The 24,614-nt window shown below is 42.0% G+C and overlaps 1 protein-coding gene across 2 annotated transcripts in view; it reads right to left on the bottom strand.

The window, feature by feature from the left end:
* INTS4 (integrator complex subunit 4) overlaps nucleotides 1–24,614 on the bottom strand; it is a 151,657-nt gene that overhangs the window by 55,391 nt on the left and 71,652 nt on the right. For both annotated transcript variants that reach the window (XM_053708682.1, XM_053708683.1), the window contains exons 17-18: nucleotides 9,934–10,014; nucleotides 820–950 (exon numbers count right to left, since the gene is read on the bottom strand). In XM_053708682.1, the coding sequence (XP_053564657.1) occupies nucleotides 820–950; nucleotides 9,934–10,014 (212 nt within the window). The remainder of the gene's footprint in view (nucleotides 1–819; nucleotides 951–9,933; nucleotides 10,015–24,614) is intronic.

The raw sequence follows: 24,614 nt of genomic DNA, 5'->3' as shown, positions 1-24,614 counted from the left end.
TTCTTGTAGAATCTCGCCAGCCCAGAGACCTTTAGATCATTGAGCCCTTAGTGTGCCAGCTGCAGGAAGTCTTCTAATTACCATTTTACATTGGCTTGATTGTGCCAGCTCACTGCCTCCCTTTGTATATGCCCAGGTATGTTTCTGTGTATGTGTTTGTAGGTCTCTGTGTTATTGAGTATACTCTGGTGTCTATATATTGTAACGCAGTCCTATGCTTGGATTTAGATTGTAGCGTACATGGGAGGACATTATTTTATTCACAGACCCAGGCAGCACAATGTTTGAGCTGGCCCTGCACTGGTCATAAGTGCTCTTGCTTACAACGGCAAACTGTATGTGAAATAAGACTTTATGCAAGTTATGGCCGGGCATGGGGTTATTAGCATTTTCTTAGGGTGTGATAGAGATGTAATGCTAATGAGCTTTGTCTTGGTCTCTTGCATAAGATTTCTTTTACCCTGTCTGACAACACTTTCACCTCTCAGTGAGCAGAGTTAGCTTACTCCCTTTTCCATAGTAGTAAGTACTATCCCTGCTTACCCTTTCTACAAGTACAGAAAAAGACACGTGCACCATTTGTCCTTGTACAGGAACAGGCGACCTGATTACACAGAGTTGCTTAGCCTTACCAATGTCTGTGCAAAGCTAAACCTTCTATGCTTGTCACAAGGAATAACATGATTGCTTGGCAATGAATCTAGTATAAGATATACTGTTTCTTTGTTCCTCCAATGGCTATAGAACAAACTCTCCTTACCCAACTCTGCCTACGCCAATGTAGACAGAAGTTTGCTTGCTTGCCCCAACTATACTCACCCCTTAGTTGTACGTGCAGTCAGGAGAAGCTGAAGAGCTTTTGCCTGCAACCTCATATGATGAATTATGGCCACTTGTCTGTTCTCAAGGCCACTGTACATAAATTCCATCTTGTAGGTTTCTTCAAGGATCTTAAAGGACCAGTAAATACAGTAGATGTAAAATGCACGATAAAAAGACAATGCAATATCACTTAGTCTAAACTTTAAATGAGTAGTAATTTTTTATGACAAATTATAGTTATGTCTTTTTCTACTCTTCTGTATCACGTGACAGCCATCAGCCAATCACAAATGCATATACGTATACTATTCTTGCACATGCTCAGTAGAAGCTGGTGGCTCAAAAAAGTGTAAATATAAAAAGACTGTGCACATTTTGTTAATGGGAGTAAATTGGAAAGTTTTTTAAAAACTGCTGCTCTATCTGAATCATACAAGTTTAATTTAGGACTTGAGTGTCCCTTTAACCCCTTAACAACCGACCTACGGGGTACGTCCTGCAAAAAAAATGCAGTTAACGACCAAGGACGTACCCCATACATCGTTGGTCTTTGAAAGTGGTGGAAGCGATCCTGATCGCTTCCAGCCGCTTTCATGTTATTGCAGTGATGCCTCGATATTGAGGCATCCTGCAATAACTGTTTTTAGCCATCCGATGCAGAGAGAGCCACTCTGTGGCCCTCTCTACATCGGCTATCGATGGCCGTTATCGTTGGTGGGTGGGAGCTCATCCAGGGAGGCTGGTGGGCAGTCATTGGTGGAGGAGGGGGGAGGGATCTTGTGCGGGTGCGCGCGTGCACGGGGGCGTGCACGGGGCGCGCGTGCACGTGAGATCCCTGCAAACAGCATCAATATGCTGTAGATCTGAGGGTGGGAGAGAGGACTGGGGAAGGTGGGATTTTAAAATTAAGGGATCTGGGAGAGGGTGGGGGTTGGATGTTGGGGGGGGGGCAGTTACAATACAGAAATAAAGACAATCTTTAATAAAATTTAAAAAAAAAAATTAAAATACATTCTTATTTCAAACTGGGTACTGGCAGACAGCTGCCAGTACCCAATATGGCGCACAATAAGGCAGAGGGGGGGTCCTACACAGCAGAATAATTTTTTTTTTTTTTTTTTAAACCTAAACCCCCCAAAAAACACTATTTTAGTACTGGCAGACTTTCTGCTAGTACTTAAGATGGCGGGGACAATTGTGGGGTGGGGGAGGGAAGGGAGCTGTTTGGGAGGGATCAGGGGTTGGGATGTGTCAGGTGGGAGGTTGATCTCTACACTAAAGCTAAAATTAACCCTGCAAGCTCCCTACAAGATACCTAATTAACCCCTTCACTGTTAGACATAATATACGGATGATGCGCAGCGGCATTTAGCGACCTTCTAACTACCAAAAAGCAACGCCAAAGCCATATATGTCTGCTATTTCTGAACAAAGGGGATCCCAGAGAAGCATTTACAACAATTTCTGCCATAATTGCACAAGCTGTTTGTAAATAATTTCAGTGAGAAACCTAAAATTGTGAAACATTTTTTTTTTTTTAATTTGATCGCATTTGGCGGTGAAATAGTGGCATGAAATATACCAAGATGGGCCTAGATCAATACTTGGGGTTGTCTACTACACTAAAGCTAAAATTAACCCTACAAGCTCCCTAATTAACGCCTTCACTGCTGTGCATAATACACGTGTGGTGCACAGTGGCATTTAGCGGACTTCTAATTACAAAAAAACACAGCCAAAGCCATATATGTCTGCTATTTCTGAACAAAGGGGATCCCAGAGAAGCATTTACAACCATTTATGCCATAATTGCATAAGCTGTTTGTAAATAATTTCAGTGAGAAACCTAAAATTGTGAAACATTTTAAAATTTTTTTAATTTGATCGCATTTGGCGGAGAAATGGTGGCATGAAATATATAAAAATGGGCCTAGATCAATACTTGGGGTTGTTTACTACACTAAAACTAAAATTAACCCTACAAACTTCCTACATGCTCCCTAATTAACCCCTTCACTGCTGGGCATAATACACGTGTGTTGCGCAGTGGCATTTAGCGGCCTTCTAATTACCAAAAAGCAACATCAAAGCCATATATGTCTGCTATTTCTGAACAAAGGGGATCCCAGAGAAGCATTTAAAACAATTTGTGCCATAATTGCACAAGCTGTATGTAAATAATTTCAGTGAGAAACCTAAAGTTTGTGAAAATATTTGTGAAAAAGTGAACTTTTTTTTTTATTTGATCGCATTTGGCGGTGAAATGGTGGCATGAAATATACCAAAATGGGTAGATCAATACTTTGGGATGTCTTCTAAAATATATATATATACATGTCAAAGGATATTCAGGGATTCCAGACAGATATCAGTGTCCCAATGTAACTAGCGCTAATTTTGAAAAAAAGTGGTTTGGAAATAGAAGTGCTACTTGTATTTCTTTCCCTATAACTTGCAAAAAAAGCAAAGAACATGTAAACATTGGTTATTTCTAAACTCAGGACAAAATTTAGAAACTATTTAGCATGGGTGTTTTTTGGTGGTTGTAGATGTGCAACAGATTTTGGGGGTCAAAGTTTGAAAAAATGGGTTTTTTTCCATTTTTTCCACATATTTTATAATTTTTTTATAGTAAATTATAAGATATGATGAAAATAATGGTAACTTTAGAAAGTCCTTTTAATGGTGAGAAAAGCGGTATATAATATGTGTGGGTACAGTAAATGAGTAAGAGGAAAATTACAGCTAAACACAAACACTGTAGAAATGTAAAAAACAGAATTTATGTTTACCTGATAAATTTCTTTCTCCAACGGTGTGTCCGGTCCACGGCGTCATCCTTACTTGTGGGACACTCTCCTCCCCAACAGGAAATGGCAAAGAGCCCAGCAAAGCTGGTCACATGATCCCTCCTAGGCTCCGCCTACCCCAGTCATTCGACCGACGTTAAGGAGGAATATTTGCATAGGAGAAACCATATGGTACCGTGGTGACTGTAGTTAAAGAAAATAAAATATCAGACCTGATTAAAAAAACCAGGGCGGGCCGTGGACCGGACACACCGTTGGAGAAAGAAATTTATCAGGTAAACATAAATTCTGTTTTCTCCAACATAGGTGTGTCCGGTCCACGGCGTCATCCTTACTTGTGGGAACCAATACCAAAGCTTTAGGACACGGATGAAGGGAGGGAGCAAATCAGGTCACCTAAATGGAAGGCACCACGGCTTGCAAAACCTTTCTCCCAAAAATAGCCTCAGAAGAAGCAAAAGTATCAAACTTGTAAAATTTGGTAAAAGTGTGCAGTGAAGACCAAGTCGCTGCCCTACATATCTGATCAACAGAAGCCTCGTTCTTGAAGGCCCATGTGGAAGCCACAGCCCTAGTGGAATGAGCTGTGATTCTTTCGGGAGGCTGCCGTCCGGCAGTCTCGTAAGCCAATCTGATGATGCTTTTAATCCAAAAAGAGAGAGAGGTAGAAGTTGCTTTTTGACCTCTCCTTTTACCTGAATAAACAACAAACAAGGAAGATGTTTGTCTAAAATCCTTTGTAGCATCTAAATAGAATTTTAGAGCGCGAACAACATCCAAATTGTGCAACAAACGTTCCTTCTTTGAAACTGGTTTTGGACACAGAGAAGGTACGATAATCTCCTGGTTAATGTTTTTGTTAGAAACAACTTTTGGAAGAAAACCAGGTTTAGTACGTAAAACCACCTTATCTGCATGGAACACCAGATAAGGAGGAGAACACTGCAGAGCAGATAATTCTGAGACTCTTCTAGCAGAAGAAATCGCAACTAAAAACAAAACTTTCCAAGATAATAACTTAATATCAACGGAATGTAAGGGTTCAAACGGAACCCCCTGAAGAACTGAAAGAACTAAATTGAGACTCCAAGGAGGAGTCAAAGGTTTGTAAACAGGCTTGATTCTAACCAGAGCCTGAACAAAGGCTTGAACATCTGGCACAGCTGCCAGCTTTTTGTGAAGTAATACCGACAAGGCAGAAATCTGTCCCTTCAGGGAACTTGCAGATAATCCTTTTTCCAATCCTTCTTGAAGGAAGGATAGAATCCTAGGAATCTTAACCTTGTCCCAAGGGAATCCTTTAGATTCACACCAACAGATATATTTTTTCCAAATTTTGTGGTAAATCTTTCTAGTCACAGGCTTTCTGGCCTGAACAAGAGTATCGATCACAGAATCTGAGAATCCTCGCTTCGATAAAATCAAGCGTTCAATCTCCAAGCAGTCAGCTGGAGTGAAACCAGATTCGGATGTTCGAACGGACCCTGAACAAGAAGGTCTCGTCTCAAAGGTAGCTTCCAAGGTGGAGCCGATGACATATTCACCAGATCTGCATACCAAGTCCTGCGTGGCCACGCAGGAGCTATCAAGATCACCGACGCCCTCTCCTGCTTGATCCTGGCTATCAGCCTGGGGATGAGAGGAAATGGCGGGAACACATAAGCTAGTTTGAAGGTCCAAGGTGCTACTAGTGCATCCACTAGAGCCGCCTTGGGATCCCTGGATCTGGCCCCGTAGCAAGGAACTTTGAAGTTCTGACGAGAGGCCATCAGATCCATGTCTGGAATGCCCCACAGGTGAGTGACTTGGGCAAAGATTTCCGGATGGAGTTCCCACTCCCCCGGATGCAATGTCTGACGACTCAGAAAATCCGCTTCCCAATTTCCCACTCCTGGGATGTGGATAGCAGACAGGTGGCAGGAGTGAGACTCCGCCCAAAGAATAATTTTGGTTACTTCTTCCATCGCTAGGGAACTCCTTGTTCCCCCCTGATGGTTGATGTACGCAACAGTCGTCATGTTGTCTGATTGAAACCGTATGAACCTGGTCCTCGCAAGCTGGGGCCAGGCCTGGAGCGCATTGAATATCGCTCTCAGTTCCAGAATATTTATCGGTAGAAGAGATTCTTCCCGAGACCAAAGACCCTGAGCTTTCAGGGATCCCCAGACCGCGCCCCAGCCTATCAGACTGGCGTCGGTCGTGACAATGACCCACTCTGGTCTGTGGAACATCATCCCTTGAGACAGATTGTCCAGGGACAGCCACCAACGGAGTGAGTCTCTGGTCCTCTGATTTACTTGCATCTTCGGAGACAAGTCTGTATAGTCCCCATTCCACTGACTGAGCATGCACAGTTGTAATGGTCTTAGATGAATGCGCGCAAAAGGAACTATGTCCATCGCCGCCACCATCAACCCGATCACTTCCATGCACTGAGCTATGGAAGGAAGAGGAACGGAATGAAGTATCCGACAAGAGTCCAGAAGCTTTGTTTTTCTGGCCTCTGATAGAAAGATCCTCATTTCTAAGGAGTCTATAATTGTTCCCAAGAAGGGAACCCTTGTTGACGGGGATAGAGAACTCTTTTCCACGTTCACTTTCCAGCCGTGAGATCTGAGAAAGGCCAGGACAATGTCCGTGTGAGCCTTTGCTTGAGGAAGGGACGACGCTTGAATCAGAATGTCGTCCAGGTAAGGTACTACTGCAATGCCCCTTGGTCTTAGCACCGCTAGAAGGGACCCTAGTACCTTTGTGAAAATCCTTGGAGCAGTGGCTAATCCGAAAGGAAGCGCCACGAACTGGTAATGTTTGTCCAGGAATGCAAACCTTAGGAACCGATGATGTTCCTTGTGGATAGGAATATGTAGATACGCATCCTTTAAATCCACCGTGGTCATAAATTGACCTTCCTGGATGGAAGGAAGGATAGTTCGAATGGTTTCCATCTTGAACGATGGGACCTTGAGAAATTTGTTTAAGATCTTGAGATCTAGGATTGGTCTGAACGTTCCCTCTTTTTTGGGAACTATGAACAGATTGGAGTAGAACCCCATCCCTTGTTCTCTTAATGGAACAGGATGAATTACTCCCATTTTTAACAGGTCTTCTACACAATGTAAGAACGCCTGTCTTTTTATGTGGTCTGAAGACAACTGCGACTTGTGGAACCTCCCCCTTGGGGGAAGTCCCTTGAATTCCAGAAGATAACCCTGGGAGACTATTTCTAGCGCCCAAGGATCCAGAACATCTCTTGCCCAAGCCTGAGCGAAGAGAGAGAGTCTGCCCCCCACCAGATCCGGTCCCGGATCGGGGGCCAATATTTCATGCTGTCTTGGTAGCAGTGGCAGGTTTCTTGGCCTGCTTTCCCTTGTTCCAGCCTTGCATTGGTCTCCAAGCTGGCTTGGCCTGAGAAGTATTACCCTCTTGCTTAGAGGACGTAGCACCTTGGGCTGGTCCGTTTTTACGAAAGGGACGAAAATTAGGTCTATTTTTTGCCTTGAAGGGCCGATCCTGAGGAAGGGCGTGGCCCTTACCCCCAGTGATATCAGAGATAATCTCTTTCAAGTCAGGACCAAACAGCGTTTTCCCCTTGAAAGGAATGTTTAGTAGCTTGTTCTTGGAAGACGCATCAGCCGACCAAGATTTCAACCAAAGCGCTCTGCGCGCCACAATAGCAAACCCAGAGTTCTTAGCCGCTAACTTAGCCAATTGCAAAGAGGCGTCTAGAGTGAAAGAATTAGCCAATTTGAGAGCATTGATTCTGTCCATAATCTCCTCATAAGGAGGAGAGTCACTATCGAGCACCTTAAGCAGTTCATCAAACCAGAAATATGCGGCTGTAGTGACAGGGACAATGCATGAAATGGTTGTAGAAGGTAACCCTGCTGAACAAACATCTTTTTAAGCAAACCTTCTAATTTTTTATCCATAGGATCTTTGAAAGCACAACTATCCTCTATGGGAATAGTGGTGCGTTTGTTTAAAGTAGAAACCGCTCCCTCGACCTTGGGGACTGACTGCCATAAGTCCTTTCTGGGGTCGACCATAGGAAACAATTTTTTAAATATGGGGGGGAGGGACGAAAGGAATACCGGGCCTTTCCCATTCTTTATTAACAATGTCCGCCACCCGCTTGGGTATAGGAAAAGCTTCTGGGAGCCCCGGCACCTCTAGGAACTTGTCCATTTTACATAGTTTCTCTGGGATGACTAAATTTTCACAATCATCCAGAGTGGATAATACCTCCTTAAGCAAAATGCGGAGATGTTCCAATTTAAATTTAAATGTAATCACATCAGATTCAGCCTGCTGAGAAATGTTCCCTAAATCAGTAATTTCTCCCTCAGACAAAACCTCCCTGGCCCCCTCAGATTGGGTTAGGGGCCCTTCAGAGATATTAATATCAGCGTCGTCATGCTCTTCAGTAACTAAAACAGAGCAGCCACGCTTACGCTGACAAGGGTTCATTTTGGCTAAAATGTTTTTGACAGAATTATCCATTACAGCCGTTAATTGTTGCATAGTAAGGAGTATTGGCGCGCTAGATGTACTAGGGGCCTCCTGAGTGGGCAAGACTCGTGTAGACGAAGGAGGGAATGATGCAGTACCATGCTTACTCCCCTCACTTGAGGAATCATCTTGGGCATCATTGTCATTATCACATAAATCACATTTATTTAAATGAATAGGAATTCTGGCTTCCCCACATTCAGAACACAGTCTATCTGGTAGTTCAGACATGTTAAACAGGCATAAACTTGATCAGAAAGTACAAAAAACGTTTTAAAATAAAACCGTTACTGTCACTTTAAATTTTAAACTGAACACACTTTATTACTGCAATTGCGAAAAAACATGAAGGAATTGTTCAAAATTCACCAAATTTTCACCACAGCATCTTAAAGCCTTGAAAATATTGCACACCAATTTTGGAAGCTTTAACCCTTAAAATAACGGAACCGGAGCCGTTTTAAGCTTTAAACCCCTTTACAGTCCCTGGTATCTGCTTTGCTGAGACCCAACCAAACCCAAAGGGGAATACGATACCAAATGACGCCTTCAGAAGTCTTTTATAAGTATCAGAGCTCCTCTCACATGCGACTGCATGCCATGCCTCTCAAAAACAAGTGCGCAACACCGGCGCGAAAATGAGACTCTGCCTATGCTTTGGGAAAGCCCCTAAAGAATAAGGTGTCTAAAACAGTGCCTGCCGATATTATTAAATCAAAATACCCAGAATAAATGATTCCTCAAGGCTAAATAAGTGTTAATATCAATCGATTTAGCCCAAAAAAAGTCTACAGTTTAAATAAGCCCTTGTGAAGCCCTTATTTACAATCGTAATAAACATGGCTTACCGGATCCCATAGGGAAAATGACAGCTTCCAGCATTACATCGTCTTGTTAGAATGTGTCATACCTCAAGCAGCAAGAGACTGCAAACTGTTCCCCCAACTGAAGTTAATTGCTCTCAACAGTCCTGTGTGGAACAGCCATGGATTTTAGTTACGGTTGCTAAAATCATTTTCCTCATACAAACAGAATTCTTCATCTCTTTTCTGTTTCTGAGTAAATAGTACGTACCAGCACTATTTGAAAATAACAAACTCTTGATTGAATAATGAAAAACTACAGTTAAACACTAAAAAACTCTAAGCCATCTCCGTGGAGATGTTGCCTGTACAACGGCAAAGAGAATGACTGGGGTAGGCGGAGCCTAGGAGGGATCATGTGACCAGCTTTGCTGGGCTCTTTGCCATTTCCTGTTGGGGAGGAGAGTGTCCCACAAGTAAGGATGACGCCGTGGACCGGACACACCTATGTTGGAGAAATAGCCTTGGTCCCAAACGGTCAACAAATGGAAAAGTGCTCTAGTCACAAAGGGGTTAATGAAGTAGAAGATGTCAGAATAAAATATACACTGTAAGTGGTTGGCTCAGTATAATTCATAGTAGAGTAAAAATGCTATATACTATGTTTTTTTATACATACAATGTTACCATATTGCTTCAGATATCTGTTATACAAAAAAAGCCAATGGCCTGATAAAATACTGAATTGGTGTTAAAATGTTATGAGTAAAGCTGGGTCAACTAAGTCAAACAACAGCTACAGATCACCAGAATTAGGGAAACAAAGCTAAAATTAGAATAATCACTTTATTTACATGCTTCTAAAAATGTATTTTAGCAAAAAAAAAAATATTAAAAAAACTAGGCATGGCGACCAAAGGAGTGTTATTCTGAAGAACATATTTTACATATCTATATTTTCCCTTTATTCTGTTGTCCCTGTCGGTCACCTGTTTCACTGCAGCTGCCGTCAGAGAGTTGTGTTTCAGGTACAGAGGAGCCGCCAAACTCCAAAGCTTCTCGTTCAAGGCCTTAAAGGAACAGAATGCAAGTTACGGTTTATAATGCAACCAAACTACTAAGTGGAGCACAAGTAGTTCATAGCTGTGGTTCATGAATGTGCAACAAAGAAAATAGTAACAAATACTGCCTCCCACAGATTTATTTATACAAAACATTTTATGCTAAATGACGTTACTATAGCAGACAGGAACAGCATTTTCTTTTCTTTTTTTCTGTAATTATATAGGGGAATACAGCATACATGAGGCATGAATTCATTAAATCACATATAAGTAATACTTCATTTACAGAGTTCCCCTCAACAAAACAGGGAGAAGACTTTTGCCAAATATGTACATGATAGGTTATAATCAAAACAGAAACAAAAACGAGGAGTTAGTGTCCCTCTACCTACTCCCCCTTGTCCACCACGCTATACTCCATTTAAATTTACTTCTAATTTCTAGAAGAAATGTGTTCAGCTAGCTCTAACTAGTGCTCTGCTGCTCCTTCAGCAAAGGATATCAAGGGAATGAAGCAGATTTGATAATAGAAGAAAATTGGAAAGTCATTTAAAACTGTATGTTCTATCTGAATCCTGAAAGAAAACAAATTGGGTTTCATGTCCCTTTAAAGAGAAATGATAACAATTAAGACTTAACTCTATTACCAAATCCATTAGGGGATCTTTAGAGAATCATAATATATATGACACTTGGACGACATTATATGGACAAACAAATGACCACACATACTACTCACCTGCACATAAAACATAAACCAAACTCGACTATATATTTATTAGCCAAATTCTATTACCAAACCTAATCTCTTCATCCATTCACGCCTCAGTATGGTCAGACCATTCCATAATACAGATACAACTAAAAGGTCTTATTAATGTAGAAAGACAAAGATCCTGGACATACGACCCTACAATACTAAAGCAACCAGGTATAAAAACTAAAATATTAAAGAGTCTGGAAGAGTACTGGAAATTAAACGTAGACCCTGCAATCAACCCAGTAACCATATGGGCTGCACATAAGCCATATATTAGAGGGTTACTTATAAAGGAAAAAGCTTTATATATAAAACAGAGTAGGTTTGCGGTAGCTACCTTGCAACAAGAGATTGAACACTTGGAAAAGGCACATCAAAATACACTATCCCAACTATCACTAGACACATTGACAAATAAAAGAAAAGAACTGGCTAAAATGTTATCTGATAATTCAGTGAGGTCCATTAATAAATTAAAAACTTACTATTTCCTATATGCAAACAAGCCAGATAGATATCTGGCCCATAAGCTAAGAGAGAGAACAAAATCTTTCACAATAGCACAAATTCAAAAACCAGATTGTACTATGACATCTCATCCGCAAGAAATTACAGAATGTTTTGCCAAATACTATGAATCTCTGTATGATGGGAAGAAGGTGGGTCAATCCCCCCAGATAGAGACCCTAAGAAATAAACTACTAATGTTAGCGAATCTGCCAAAATTAGACAAAGCGGACAAAGAGGCACTGGATGCAGAGATTTCTGCTACTGAGGTGTCTGCAGCTATTAAAGATCTTAAAATAGGAAAGGCAGCAGGTCCCGATGGATTTTCAGGAGACTACTACAAGCTATTTAGAACCAATTTGACTTCCCACCTACATAAATTTTGTAAAGATGTCATGTCAGGCACGCCGGTTCCCTCTGAACTTTTACAGGCCAAGATAGTAGTAATCCCTAAGCCAGGGAAAAACCCCAAAATAGTACAAAATTATAGGCCAATTTCCTTAATTAACCAAGATCTCAAGATTCTCACCAAAATCCTAGCAAACAGGCTTAAACAATACTTACCTTCATTGATCCATCCTGATCAGGTAGGGTTTATTAAAGATAGGGAGGCCCCTGATAATGTAAGACGCATAGTGACGCTGATAGAATATCTGAAGGGAACAGAAACGCCTTCTCTGCTCCTTACTCTGGATGCGGAGAAGGCGTTTGACAGAGTAGATTGGCAATATATGATGGCAGTTCTCGAATATATGGGATTCGGTAGTAAATTTAGGGGGGCAATCAAAAATATATACACAAATCCAGTAGCAACAATTAGGGCAGCGGGATATCAGTCTCGACCTATCAATATATTGAATGGAACTCGTCAGGGATGTCCGTTATCTCCACTTTTATTTGCGTTGTGCATAGAACCTTTGGCGTCTTGTATTCGTAACTCTAAGGATATCCATGGGGTTAAATTAAATAAAGGGGAACAAACACTAACTTTATTTGCAGACGATATCTTGCTTACAATTACAAAACCAATGCTTTCCCTCCCTAATTTGTACCAATTATTAGAAGATTTTTCCAATGTTTCGGGTTTCAAAATAAATTCGGATAAATGCGAAGCACTCCCTCTATCATTACCAACACACACACAAAAGTTGATAGAAGCGAACTTTGATTTTAAATGGGTTAATCATTCCCTAAAATATCTAGGAATACAAATCACAGACACCATAGAAACATTGTATAAAGCAAACTACATCCCAATTTACAAAACTATAAGAAGAGATATATTGAAATGGAAGAAAGGGAACTTTTCTTGGTATGGCAGATTATCGGCCATTAAAATGAATGTCCTACCAAGACTGTTATATCTATTTAGAGCTTTACCTATTAAAATCCCAATAAAAGAGCTTGAAGAACTACAATCTGAAATTATTAAATTTATAAGAGGAAATAAAACAGCTAGAATAGCTGCTTATATTTTAAAACAACACAAGCTATTGGGAGGTGTAGGAGTCCCTAATCTTAGAGATTATTATCATGCTGCCAGACTGGCACAAAATGCTCTTTTATGTAAAGATTGCCAGGGGATGACATGGCCAGGTATTGAAGCAGATATTGGAAGACTAAGCACTCCGGGAGATATATTATGGAAACCCTCAGATCCAAAAGACCAGAGGATAATTAAACTAAAAACTACAGAAGATTCTAAGCTTATGTGGAGGTCACTAACACATACAATGAAATTACTCTCGCCACACACTATTATAATACCTCTAAGTACACTACTCCCAAAAACAAATAGATAAGTGGGGAAATAAAGGCCTCTATAGGGTAGCTGATTTCCTAGACAATGGGAAGTTGTTGACATTTACACAATTAAGAGATAAAATACATCCAAATACATTGCACTGGTTTTTATATCTCCAAATTTCCCATGCTATAAATACATATAGACTAGGCAGCATCCCAGCCTGCCCAAAAACTGCTCTGGAACAAATGATAATGACACCCGGTAGAAATAAAAAAATGATTACACGCTTATACTTAGCCATTCAAGAAGCAAATAGTTCAGCAAAATTGGTAATTTATGACAAATGGGAACAAGATTTAGCTATAACCTATGATAGAGAAGATTGGAGCCAGATTTTCTCCTCAATGAGGAGAAGCTTAATAGGGGCAGACCTTATCGAAAACTCAATTAGAACCTCATATAGATGGTACCTTACACCACTGAAATCCTCACATTACACCACACAGGGTAGTAGATTATGTTATCGGGGATGTAAAGGGATAGGGACCTATTTTCACATGTGGTGGGAGTGTCCAAAGATACAACCTACATGGGACAAGCTTTCTCAACTATTTAAGGTGATTTTAGACGACTCCTTTACATTATCAGCCTCACAGGCCTTACTACATATCCCCCAGGAGTCACTGAACTCAATTACTAATAGATGGGTTAATATTATATGTACAGCAACTAGAATATGTATAGCTAGAAAATGGAAAGTGGGGGCTCCAGAATGGGGTGAGGTAATGATCAAAATTGAAGATGTTTATAATATGCTAGAATCAGCTGCATGGATACAAGGGACATCTGAGAGATTCCAAAACATGTGGATACACTGGATTTTAAATAAACAGAAATATGTAGGTACATACAGGTCAACACTAGGTAACCAATAAGGCTTTTTTAGGGCAATTAAATTGGAGAGAATAGGAACTTTCTTAAATATAGATATAGCGTTCTAAAGAAATCTACAACATTGTCACTGCTCGACGGGAAAAGTTTAAAGTTAAAGGTTTTTCTTTGTATACAGTTATGAAGTTTAGGTTTAGGGAAATGGGATAAGAGGGAGGAGGGGGGTGGAGAGGGAGTTAGGGAAGGCAGAGGGGAAGGGGGGAGAAAAATTTATGAAAATAATATAAACAGGGTGCTGAAAACTTTAATTGTTTTAAGAATACTAGGACATTGTAACCCAGCACACTGTTTTATTATGTTGTATTTGATGTGATCCATGACAATAAAAATTATTTCAACTAAAGAGAAATGATAGGGAAATAGTAAAATGTTCCTGTGTTAACAGCATTTTATCATTGTACAAACACTTCTAGCTGTTTCCTGTAGCAAAAAAATAAATATTTTTTTTCTTGGTACCGTGTTAGTCAGTTAGCTAAATGAAGACATTTTTTTGTATAAGTGATACCTTTATTGGTGAATGTAAAAGGAATTTTTTTGCAAGCTCAGAGCACTACAGCGCCCTATGAAGGAACCGTACTGCTCTGAAAGCTTGCAAAAAAATAAATCCTCTCTCGTTAGCCAATAAAGGTAACACGTGTACAATAGCAGCCTCTGAAGAATCTTGACGCCATGGGAGTTTAGTTCTACATACAACAAGTTAAAGGCTAAGGGGCAGTCATGCACTACTAGGAGCTAGCGTAAAACACTGACTGAGCCAGTGACAAGAGGCATATATGTGCAGCCACCAATCACCAGCTAGCTTCTAGTAGTGCACTGATTCTCCTAAGCATACCTAAGTTTATTCTTCAACAAAAGGATACACCAAGAGAACACAGCAAATTTGGTAATATCAGTAGATTGAAAAGTAGTTCATAATTCCATGCTCTGTCTCAATCATGGATGTTTACTTTACTGTCCCTTAAACAAAATACAGTACAAGAAGTTAGACGAGATACAATAGGGAGAAGGAAAGGATGCTAGAGACATGAAGTTGTATTGACGTGGTGGTGAACAATGAAAAAAACGACAATCAAATTAAATGTCAATTAAAGAGCAGTACATTTAAAATGCACACAGATATGTCACAAAGGTGGGTGTGGCTTTGTATCTGGTAGTAAACACTGAAAACTTTATGTTAACTCCTTCAGGACGGAGGCAAGAGTTGAAGAAAAATCACATGATCGTTGATGCAATCACGTGACTTCAATGCCGGAGTCAGATCATAGGGGACTGCCTACAATGCTAGGCACATCCCCAGTCCAATCTTCAATTTCCTAAAAGCAGGAGGGAGCAGGACTCCAAAAAAGTTAGGATGTTCCATGCCATCCTAAAGGCTTTAAAGCCAAGCGCTTTAAGGAAGCATTAAACCTACTAGGCATCTCCTAATTTGTATTTACTAGCCATCTGTAGATATAAAATTCAATGTCTCCTTCAGTTCAAACCTGAGATACTTGGCAGCCCTTTTTAGACTTTTTGCTTTTACATGCAACTGAAGGGCTTGTTTCTCTGAAACTCATCCTGTACTGTCTGGAAGGATCCATCATGAATCCACCTGGATCTGTGTGGATATCTAGGTTCACAGTACTTGTGGAAAAAAGAAAATTTATGCCTACCTGATAAATTTGTTTCTTTTTAGACACAATGAGTCCACGGATTATTACTTGTGGGATTACACTTCCTGGTCAGCAGGAGGAGGCAAAGAGCACCACAGCAGAGCTGTTAAATAGCTCCTCCCTTCCTTCCCACTCCAGTCATTCGACCGAAGTTAGGAATAGAAAGGAAAAGCCAAGGTGCAGAGGTGTCTGAAGTATACAAAAAAATAACAACCTGTCTTAAAAGAACAGGGCGGGCCTTGGACTCATCGTGTCTAAAAAGAAACAAATTTATCAGGTAAGCATAAATTTTATTATCTTTTTAAAGACACAATGAGTCCACGGATCATCATCCTTACTTGTGGGATACAATACCAAAGCTAGAGTACACGGATGATAAGGGAGGGACAAGACAGGGAACCTAAACAGAAGGCACCACTGCTTGAAGAACCTTTCTCCCAAAAGCAGCCTCGGCCGAGGCAAAAGTATCAAATTTGTAAAATTTAGAAAAAGTGTGAAGAGAAGACCAAGTTGTAGCCTTGCAAATCTGTTCTACAGAAGCTTCATTTTTGAATGCCCATGAAGAAGCAACAGCCCTAGTGGAATAAGCCGTAACTCTTTCAGGAGGCTGCTGTCCAGCAGTCTCATATGCAAAGCGGATGATACTCTTCAACTAAAAAGAAAGAGAGGTAGCTGTAGCTTTCTGACCCTTACGTTTTCCAGAGAAAATTAAAAACAGAGAAGAAGACTGACGAAAGTCTTTAGTAGCTTGTAAGTAAAACTTTAAAGCACGGACTACGTTCAAATTGTTCTGAGAAGGATTAGGACACAACGAAGGAACCACAATCTCCTGATTAATGTTCCTGTCTGAAACAACCTTAGGAAGGAACCATAGTTTAGTACGCAAAACTACCTTATCCGAATGGAAAATAAGATAAGGCGAATTGTATTGCAACGCCGAAATCTCAGAAAATCTTTGAGCTGAAGAAATAGCAACAAGAAATAAAACTTTCCAAGATAACAACTTAATATCTAAGGAATGCATAGGCTCAAACGGAGCCCCTTGAAGAACTTTAAGAATTAAATTCAGACTCCACGGAAAAGTAACTGGCTTGAACACAGGCCTGATCCTAACCAAGGCCTGACAAAAAGATTGAACATCTGGGACATCTGCCAGATGTTTGTGTAACAAAATAGATAAGGCAGAGATCTGACCCTTTAGGAAACTTGTTGATAAACCCTTCTCCAAACCTTCTTGGAGAAAAGACAAAATTCTGGGAATCCTAACTCTACTTTTTGAGTAGCCCTTGAATTCACACCAATAAAGATATTTACACCATATCTTATGGTAAATCTTTCTAGTTACAGGTTTACGCGCCTGAATTAAGGTCTCTATGACCGAATCAGAAAACCCCGCTTGGATAGGATTAAGCGTTCAATCTCCAAGCAGTCAGCTTCAGAGAAGCTAGATTTGGGTGAAGGAAGGGTCCTTGAATAAGAAGGTCCCTCCTCAATGGAATTTTCCAAGGTGGCATGGATGACATGTCCATCAGATCGGCATACCAAATCCTGCAAGGCCACGCAGGAGCGATGAGGATCACTGATGCCTTCTCCTGTTTGATTCGAGCAATGACCTGAGGAAGAAGAGCAAACAGGGGAAATAGATATGCTAGGCTGAAGGACCAAGGAACTGCCAAAGCATCTATCAGTTCCGCCTGGGGATACCTGGACCCGTATCTCGGGAGCTTGGCATTCCGACGAGATGCCATGAGATCTAACTCCGGCCGACCCCATTTGAGAATCAGGTTGGAGAATATTTCCGGATGGAGTTCCCACTCTCCCGGGTGAAAAGTCTGCCTGCTCAGAAAGTCCGCCTACCAGTTGTCCACCCCTGGGATGTGGATCGCTGACAGATGGCAAGAATGGGCCTCCGCCCATCGGATTATCTTGGCTACCTCGGTCATCGCTAAGGAACTCCTCGTTCCTCCCTGATGATTGATGTAAGCCACTGTCGTTATGTTGTCCGACTGGAATCTGACGAACTGGGCCGAAGCCAACTGAGGCCAGGCCAGAAGAGCATTGAAGATCGATCTTAGCTCCAGGATGTTTATAGGAAGAAGAGAATCTGTCCATACTCCCTGAACCTTTAGCGAGCCCCACATTGCTCCCCATCCTAAAAGGCTGGCGTCTGTTGTCACAATCACCCATGAAGGTCTGCGAAAGCATGTCCCCTGGGATAGATGATCCAGAGACAACCACCATTGAAGAGAGTCCCTCATCTCCTGTTCCAGGGTTATTCGAGGAGACAAATCTGCATAATCTCTATTCCACTGCCTGAGCATGTTTAACTGCAGAAGTCTGAGGTGAAACCGAGCAAACCGTATGATGTCCATTGCCGCCATCATCAATCCGATTACCTCCATGCACTGAGCCACTGACGGCCGAGGATTGGACTGAAGGGCTCGACAGGTATCCAGAATCTTTGATTTTCTGACCTCTGTCAGAAAACTTCTCATGGATATAGAATCGATTAGAGTTCCCAAGAAGGTCACCCTTGTCTTCGGGATTAAGGAACTCTTTTCCAGATTTACCTTCCACCTGTGAGTTCCCAGGAAGGATAGCACAATGTCGGTATGGGACCTTGCTTGCTGACAAGATGACGCCTGGATTAGAATATCGTCCAGATAAGGCGCCACCGCAATCCCCCGTGGTCTTAGAACCGCCAGCAGAGACCCCAGAACCTTTGTGAAAATTCTGGGTGCCGTAACTAGACCGAAAGGAAGAGCCATGAACTGAAAGTGTTCGTCCAGAAAGGCAAACCTTAGGAACTTGTGATTATCTCTGTGGATAGGAAGATGAAGATATGCATCCTTTAAATCCACTGTCGTCATAAATTGACCCTCCTGGATCAAAGGAAGAATGGAACAAATAGTCTCCATCTTGAATGATGGAACCCTGAGAAACTTGTTTAGACCCTTGAGGTCTAGGATAGGTCTGAAAGTTCCCTCCTTTTTGGGAACTACAAACAGATTTGAATAAAAACCCTGCCCGTGTTCCTGTATAGGAACGGGACAAATTACCCCCATGGAAGAGAGGTCTCTTACATAATGTAAGAACGCCTCTCTTTTTATCTGGTCTGCAGATAATCTTGAAAAAAGAAATCTTCCTCGGGGAGGAAAATTTCTGAACTCCAGTTTGTATCCCTGAGACAATATTTCTATAGCCCAGGGATCCTAAACATCCCGCACCCAAGCTTGGATGAAGAAATAAAGTCTGCCCCCTACCAGATCCGGTCCCGGATCGGGGACAAACCCTTCATGCTGACTTGGAATCAGCAGCAGGATTCTTGGATTGTTTACCCTTGTTCCAAAACTGGTTGGGTCTCCAAGCCAAGTAGACTTAGATTGTGAATAGTTTCCTTCCTGTTTAGAGGAGGAAGAGAAGGAATTGCCCTTGAAATTTTGTAAGGAACGAAAATTACTTTGTCGTCCTTTCTGTTTGGTTCTTTTATCTTGACCCTTGCCTCTCGTGATGTCAGAGATAATTTCCTTCAAACCAGGCCCAAACAAGGTCTTTCCCTTGTAAGGAATTGCCAGGAGCTTAGACTTAGATGATACGTCCGCAGACGAAGGTTTCAACCATAAGGCCATGCAGGCTAGGATAGAAAAACCTGACCTCTTAGCTGCCAATTTAGTAACTTGCAGAGAAGCATCTGTAATAAAAGAATTGGCTCATTTCAGAGCTTTAATCCGATCCTGGAGTTCCTCTAAAGAAGTCTCAGTCTTAAGAGACTCGGCAAGAGCATCAAACCAATAAGCTGCCGCACTGGTGACCGTAGCAATGCACACAGCCGGCTGCAATAGCAGACCCTGGTGAACATAGACCTTTTTAAGTAGACCCTCTCTGACTCTGACCCTCCAATGTGGTCAGAGTCAGAGATCTCACCTTCTGATAACATTTCCATACCCTCCAACTCAGTTCCCTGGGAGGGTACCTCTGAAATTGCTACCATTGGATCAGAATCCTCACTGACCACATTGGTATCTTTTCTTTTACGCTTGCCTTGTAACATGGGGAAGGCAGATAATGTATCAGAAATTGTAGAAGACCTAAGCACAGCTATGTCCTTTAAAGTAACCCCAGAGAAAGCTGGAGCAGGAGTTAAAGTACAGGGCACTGCTTGAGCGGGCGTAAATCATGGGACATTTGGGGAGAAAGCTGCGGCATACTCTGAGTCTCATCATGAGACTCCTAAGAAGCACCCGCCTTAGAAAAGGCTTGTTCATGCAATATCTTTTCTTTATAACTCAAAGCCCTCTCAACACATGAGGGAGAAAAAGGAATTGGTGGTTCAACACTAGCATTCAAACACATAGAGCAAGTACCAGGTTGCACAGCTCCTATGTCCATCTCAAATCACATGAAAAAGAAATTTAAAAATAAAACTTTTTTTTTTTAGCGTTACTGTCACTTTAAGGGAAAAGAAAAAAGGACCAAAGTAACCCTAGATCCAAATGAACAACAAGTTGAGATAACAACTAACAAAATTTAACGTTGCAAAAAAAAAAACAAAAAAAAAAACATAATTTATGCTTACCTGATAAATTCCTTTCTTCTGTAGTGTGATCAGTCCACGGGTCATCATTACTTGTGGGATATTAACTGCTCCCCTACAGGAAGTGCAAGAGGATTCACCCAGCAGAGTTGCTATATAGCTCCTCCCCTCTACGTCACCTCCAGTCATTCGACCAAGGACCAACGAGAAAGGAGAAGCCAAGGGTGTAGTGGTGACTGGAGTATAATTTAAAAAATATTTACCTGCCTTAAAAAACAGGGCGGGCCGTGGACTGATCACACTACAGAAGAAAGGAATTTATCAGGTAAGCATAAATTATGTTTTCTTCTGTTAAGTGTGATCAGTCCACGGGTCATCATTACTTGTGGGATACCAATACCAAAGCAAAAGTACACGGATGACGGGAGGGATAGGCAGGCTCTTTATACAGAAGGAACCACTGCCTGAAGAACCTTTCTCCCAAAAATAGCCTCCGAGGAAGCAAAAGTGTCAAATTTGTAAAATTTGGAAAAAGTATGAAGCGAAGACCAAGTTGCAGCCTTGCAAATCTGTTCAACAGAGGCCTCATTCTTAAAGGCCCAAGTGGAAGCCACAGCTCTAGTGGAATGAGCTGTAATTCTTTCAGGAGGCTGCTGTCCAGCAGTCTCATAAGCTAAACGAATTATGCTACGAAGCCAAAAAGAGAGAGAGGTAGCAGAAGCTTTTTGACCTCTCCTCTGACCAGAGTAAACGACAAACAGGGAAGACGTTTGTCGAAAATCTTTAGTTGCCTGTAAATAAAATTTAAGGGCACGAACTACATCCAGATTGTGCAAAAGACGTTCCTTCCTCGAAGAAGGATTTGGGCACAAGGATGGAACAACAATCTCCTGATTGATATTCCTGTTAGTGACTACCTTAGGTAAGAACCCAGGCTTAGTACGCAGAACTACCTTATCCGAGTGAAAATCAAATAAGGAGAATCACAATGTAAGGCTGATAACTCAGAGACTCTTCGAGCCGAGGAAATAGCCATTAAAAATAGAACTTTCCAAGATAACAACTTTATATCAATGGAATGAAGGGGTTCAAACGGAACACCCTGTAAAACGTTAAGAACAAGGTTTAAACTCCATGGTGGAGCCACAGCTTTAAACACAGGTTTAATCCTGGCCAAAGCCTGACAAAAAGCCTGAACGTCTGGAACTTCTGACAGACGCTTGTGTAACAGAATGGACAGAGCTGAGATCTGTCCCTTTAAGGAACTAGCGGATAACCCCTTTTCTAAACCTTCTTGTAGAAAAGACAATATCCTAGGAATCCTAACCTTACTCCAAGAGTAACCTTTGGATTCGCACCAATATAGGTATTTACGCCATATTTTATGGTAAATCTTTCTGGTAACAGGCTTCCTAGCCTGTATTAAGGTATCAATAACTGACTCAGAAAAACCACGCTTTGATAAGATCAAGCGTTCAATTTCCAAGCAGTCAGCTTCAGAGAAGTTAGATTTTGATGTTTGAAAGGACCCTGAATCAGAAGGTCCTGTTTCAGAGGTAACGACCAAGGTGGACAGAATGACATGTCCACCAGATCTGTATACCAAGTCCTGCGTGGCCATGCAGGCGCTATTAGAATCACTGATGCTTTCTCCTGTTTGATTCTGACAATCAATCGAGGAAGCATCGGGAAAGGTGGAAACACATGAGCCATCCTGAAGGTCCATGGTGCTGTCAAGGCATCTATCAGGACCGCTCCCGGATCCCTGGATCTGGACCCGTAGCGCGGAAGCTTGGCGTTCTGTCGAGACGCCATGAGATCTATCTCTGGTTTGCCCCAACGTCGAAGTATTTGGGCAAAGACCTCTGGATGAAGTTCCCACTCCCCCGGATGAAAAGTCTGACGACTTAAGAAATCCGCCTCCCAGTTCTCCACTCCCGGGATGTGGATTGCAGACAGGTGGCAAGAGTGAGACTCTGCCCAGCGAATTATCTTCGATACTTCCATCATTGCTAGGGAGCTTCTTGTCCCTCCCTGATGGTTGATATAAGCTACAGTCGTGATGTTGTCCGACTGGAACCTGATGAACCCCCGAGTTGCTAACTGGGGCCAAGCCAGAAGAGCATTGAGGACTGCTCTCAATTCCAGAATGTTTATTGGAAGAAGACTCTCCTCCTGATTCCATAGTCCCTGAGCCTTCAGAGAATTCCAGACAGCGCCCCAACCTAGTAGGCTGGCGTCTGTTGTTACAATTGACCAGTCTGGCCTGCTGAATGGCATTCCCCTGGACAGATGTGGCCGATAAAGCCACCATAGAAGAGAATTTCTGGTCTCTTGAATGGAATGAAGGACACGGCATGCACTTTGAAGTTTTGTTAACCTGTCCTCTGTCAGGTAAATCTTCATTTCTACAGAATCTATCAGAGTCCCCAGGAAGGGAACTCTTGTGAGTGGAAAGAGAGAACTTTTCTCTTCGTTCACTTTCCATCCATGCGACCTTAGAAATGCCAGTACTATCTCTGTATGAGATTTGGCAGTTTGAAAGCTTGAAGCTTGTATCAGTATGTCGTCTAAGTACGGAGCTACTGAAATTCCTCGCGGTCTTAGTACCGCCAGAAGAGTGCCCAGAACCTTTGTGAAGATTCTTGGAGCCGTAGCCAGTCCGAATGGAAGAGCTACAAACTGGTAATGCCTGTCTAAAAAGGCAAACCTTAGATACCGGTAATGACTTCTGTGAATCGGTATGTGAAGGTAAGCATCCTTTAAATCCACTGTGGTCAAGTACTGACCCTCTTGGATCATGGGCAAAATTGTTCGAATAGTTTCCATCTTGAACGATGGAACTCTTAGGAATTTGTTTAGGATCTTTAAATCCAAGATTGGCCTGAAGGTTCCCTCTTTTTTGGGAACTACAAACAGATTTGAGTAAAACCCTTGTCCTTGTTCCAACCGCGGAACTGGATGGATCACTCCCATTAATAAAAGATCTTGTACGCAGCGTAGAAACGCTTCCTTCTTTGTTAGGTTTGTTGACAACCTTGACAGATGAAATCTCCCTCTTGGGGGAGAGGATTTGAAGTCCAGAAGGTATCCCTGAGATATGATCTCTAACGCCCAGGGATCCTGAACATCTCTTGCCCAAGCCTGGGCGAAGAGGGAAAGTCTGCCCCCCACTAGATCCGGTCCCGGATCGGGGGCCCTCAATTCATGCTGTCTTAGGGGCAGCAGCAGGTTTTCTGGCCTGTTTGCCCCTGTTCCAGGACTGGTTAGGTTTCCAGCCTTGTCTGTAGCGAGCAACAGCTCCTTCCTGTTTTGGTGCAGAGGAAGTTGATGCTGCTCCTGCTTTGAAATTACGAAAGGAACGAAAATTGGACTGTCTAGCCTTGGCTTTGGCCTTGTCCTGAGGCAGGGCATGACCTTTACCTCCTGTAATGTCATCAATAATCTCTTTCAAGCCGGGCCCGAATAAGGTCTGCCCTTTGAAAGGAATATTAAGCAATTTAGATTTAGACGTAACATCAGCTGACCAGGATTTTAGCCACAGAGCTCTGCGTGCCTGAATGGCGAATCCTGAATTTTTAGCCGCAAGTTTAGTTAAATGTACTACGGCATCTGAAATAAATGAATTAGCTAACTTAAGGAATTTAAGTTTGTGTGTGATGTCATCTAGTGTGGATGATTGAAGTGTCTCTTCCAGAGACTCAAACCAAAATGCTGCTGCAGCCGTGACAGGCGCAATACATGCAAGAGGTTGCAATATAAACCCTTGTTGAACAAACATTTTCTTAAGGTAACCCTCTAATTTTTTATCCATTGGATCTGAAAAAGCACAGCTATCCTCCACTGGGATAGTGGTACGCTTAGCTAAAGTAGAAACTGCTCCCTCCACCTTAGGGACCATTTGCCATAAGTCCCGTGTGGCGGCGTCTATTGGAAACATTTTTCTGAATATAGGAGGGGGTGAGAAAGGCACACCGGGTCTATCCCACTCCTTAGTAACAATGTCAGTAAGTCTCTTAGGTATAGGAAAAACGTCAGTACTCGTCGGTACCGCAAAATATTTATCCAACCTACACATTTTTTCTGGGATTGCAACTGTGTTACAATCATTCAGAGCCGCTAATACCTCCCCTAGTAACACACGGAGGTTCTCAAGCTTAAATTTAAAATTTGAAATGTCTGAGTCCAGTTTATTTGGATCAGAACCGTCACCCACAGAATGAAGCTCTCCGTCTTCATGTTCTGCAAACTGTGACGCAGTATCAGACATGGCCCTTGCATTATCAGCGCACTCTGTTCTCATCCCAGAGTGATCACGTTTACCTCTTAGTTCTGGTAGTTTAGCCAAAACTTCATTCATAACAGTAGCCATATCTTGTAATGTGATTTGTAATGGCCGCCCAGATGCACTCGGCGCTACAATATCACGCACCTCCTGAGCGGGAGATGCAGGTA

Source organism: Bombina bombina, chromosome 3 (assembly GCF_027579735.1).
Source record: "Bombina bombina isolate aBomBom1 chromosome 3, aBomBom1.pri, whole genome shotgun sequence".
Lineage (NCBI taxonomy): Eukaryota > Metazoa > Chordata > Amphibia > Anura > Bombinatoridae > Bombina > Bombina bombina.
This window is presented reverse-complemented; position numbering and strand designations above follow the sequence as displayed.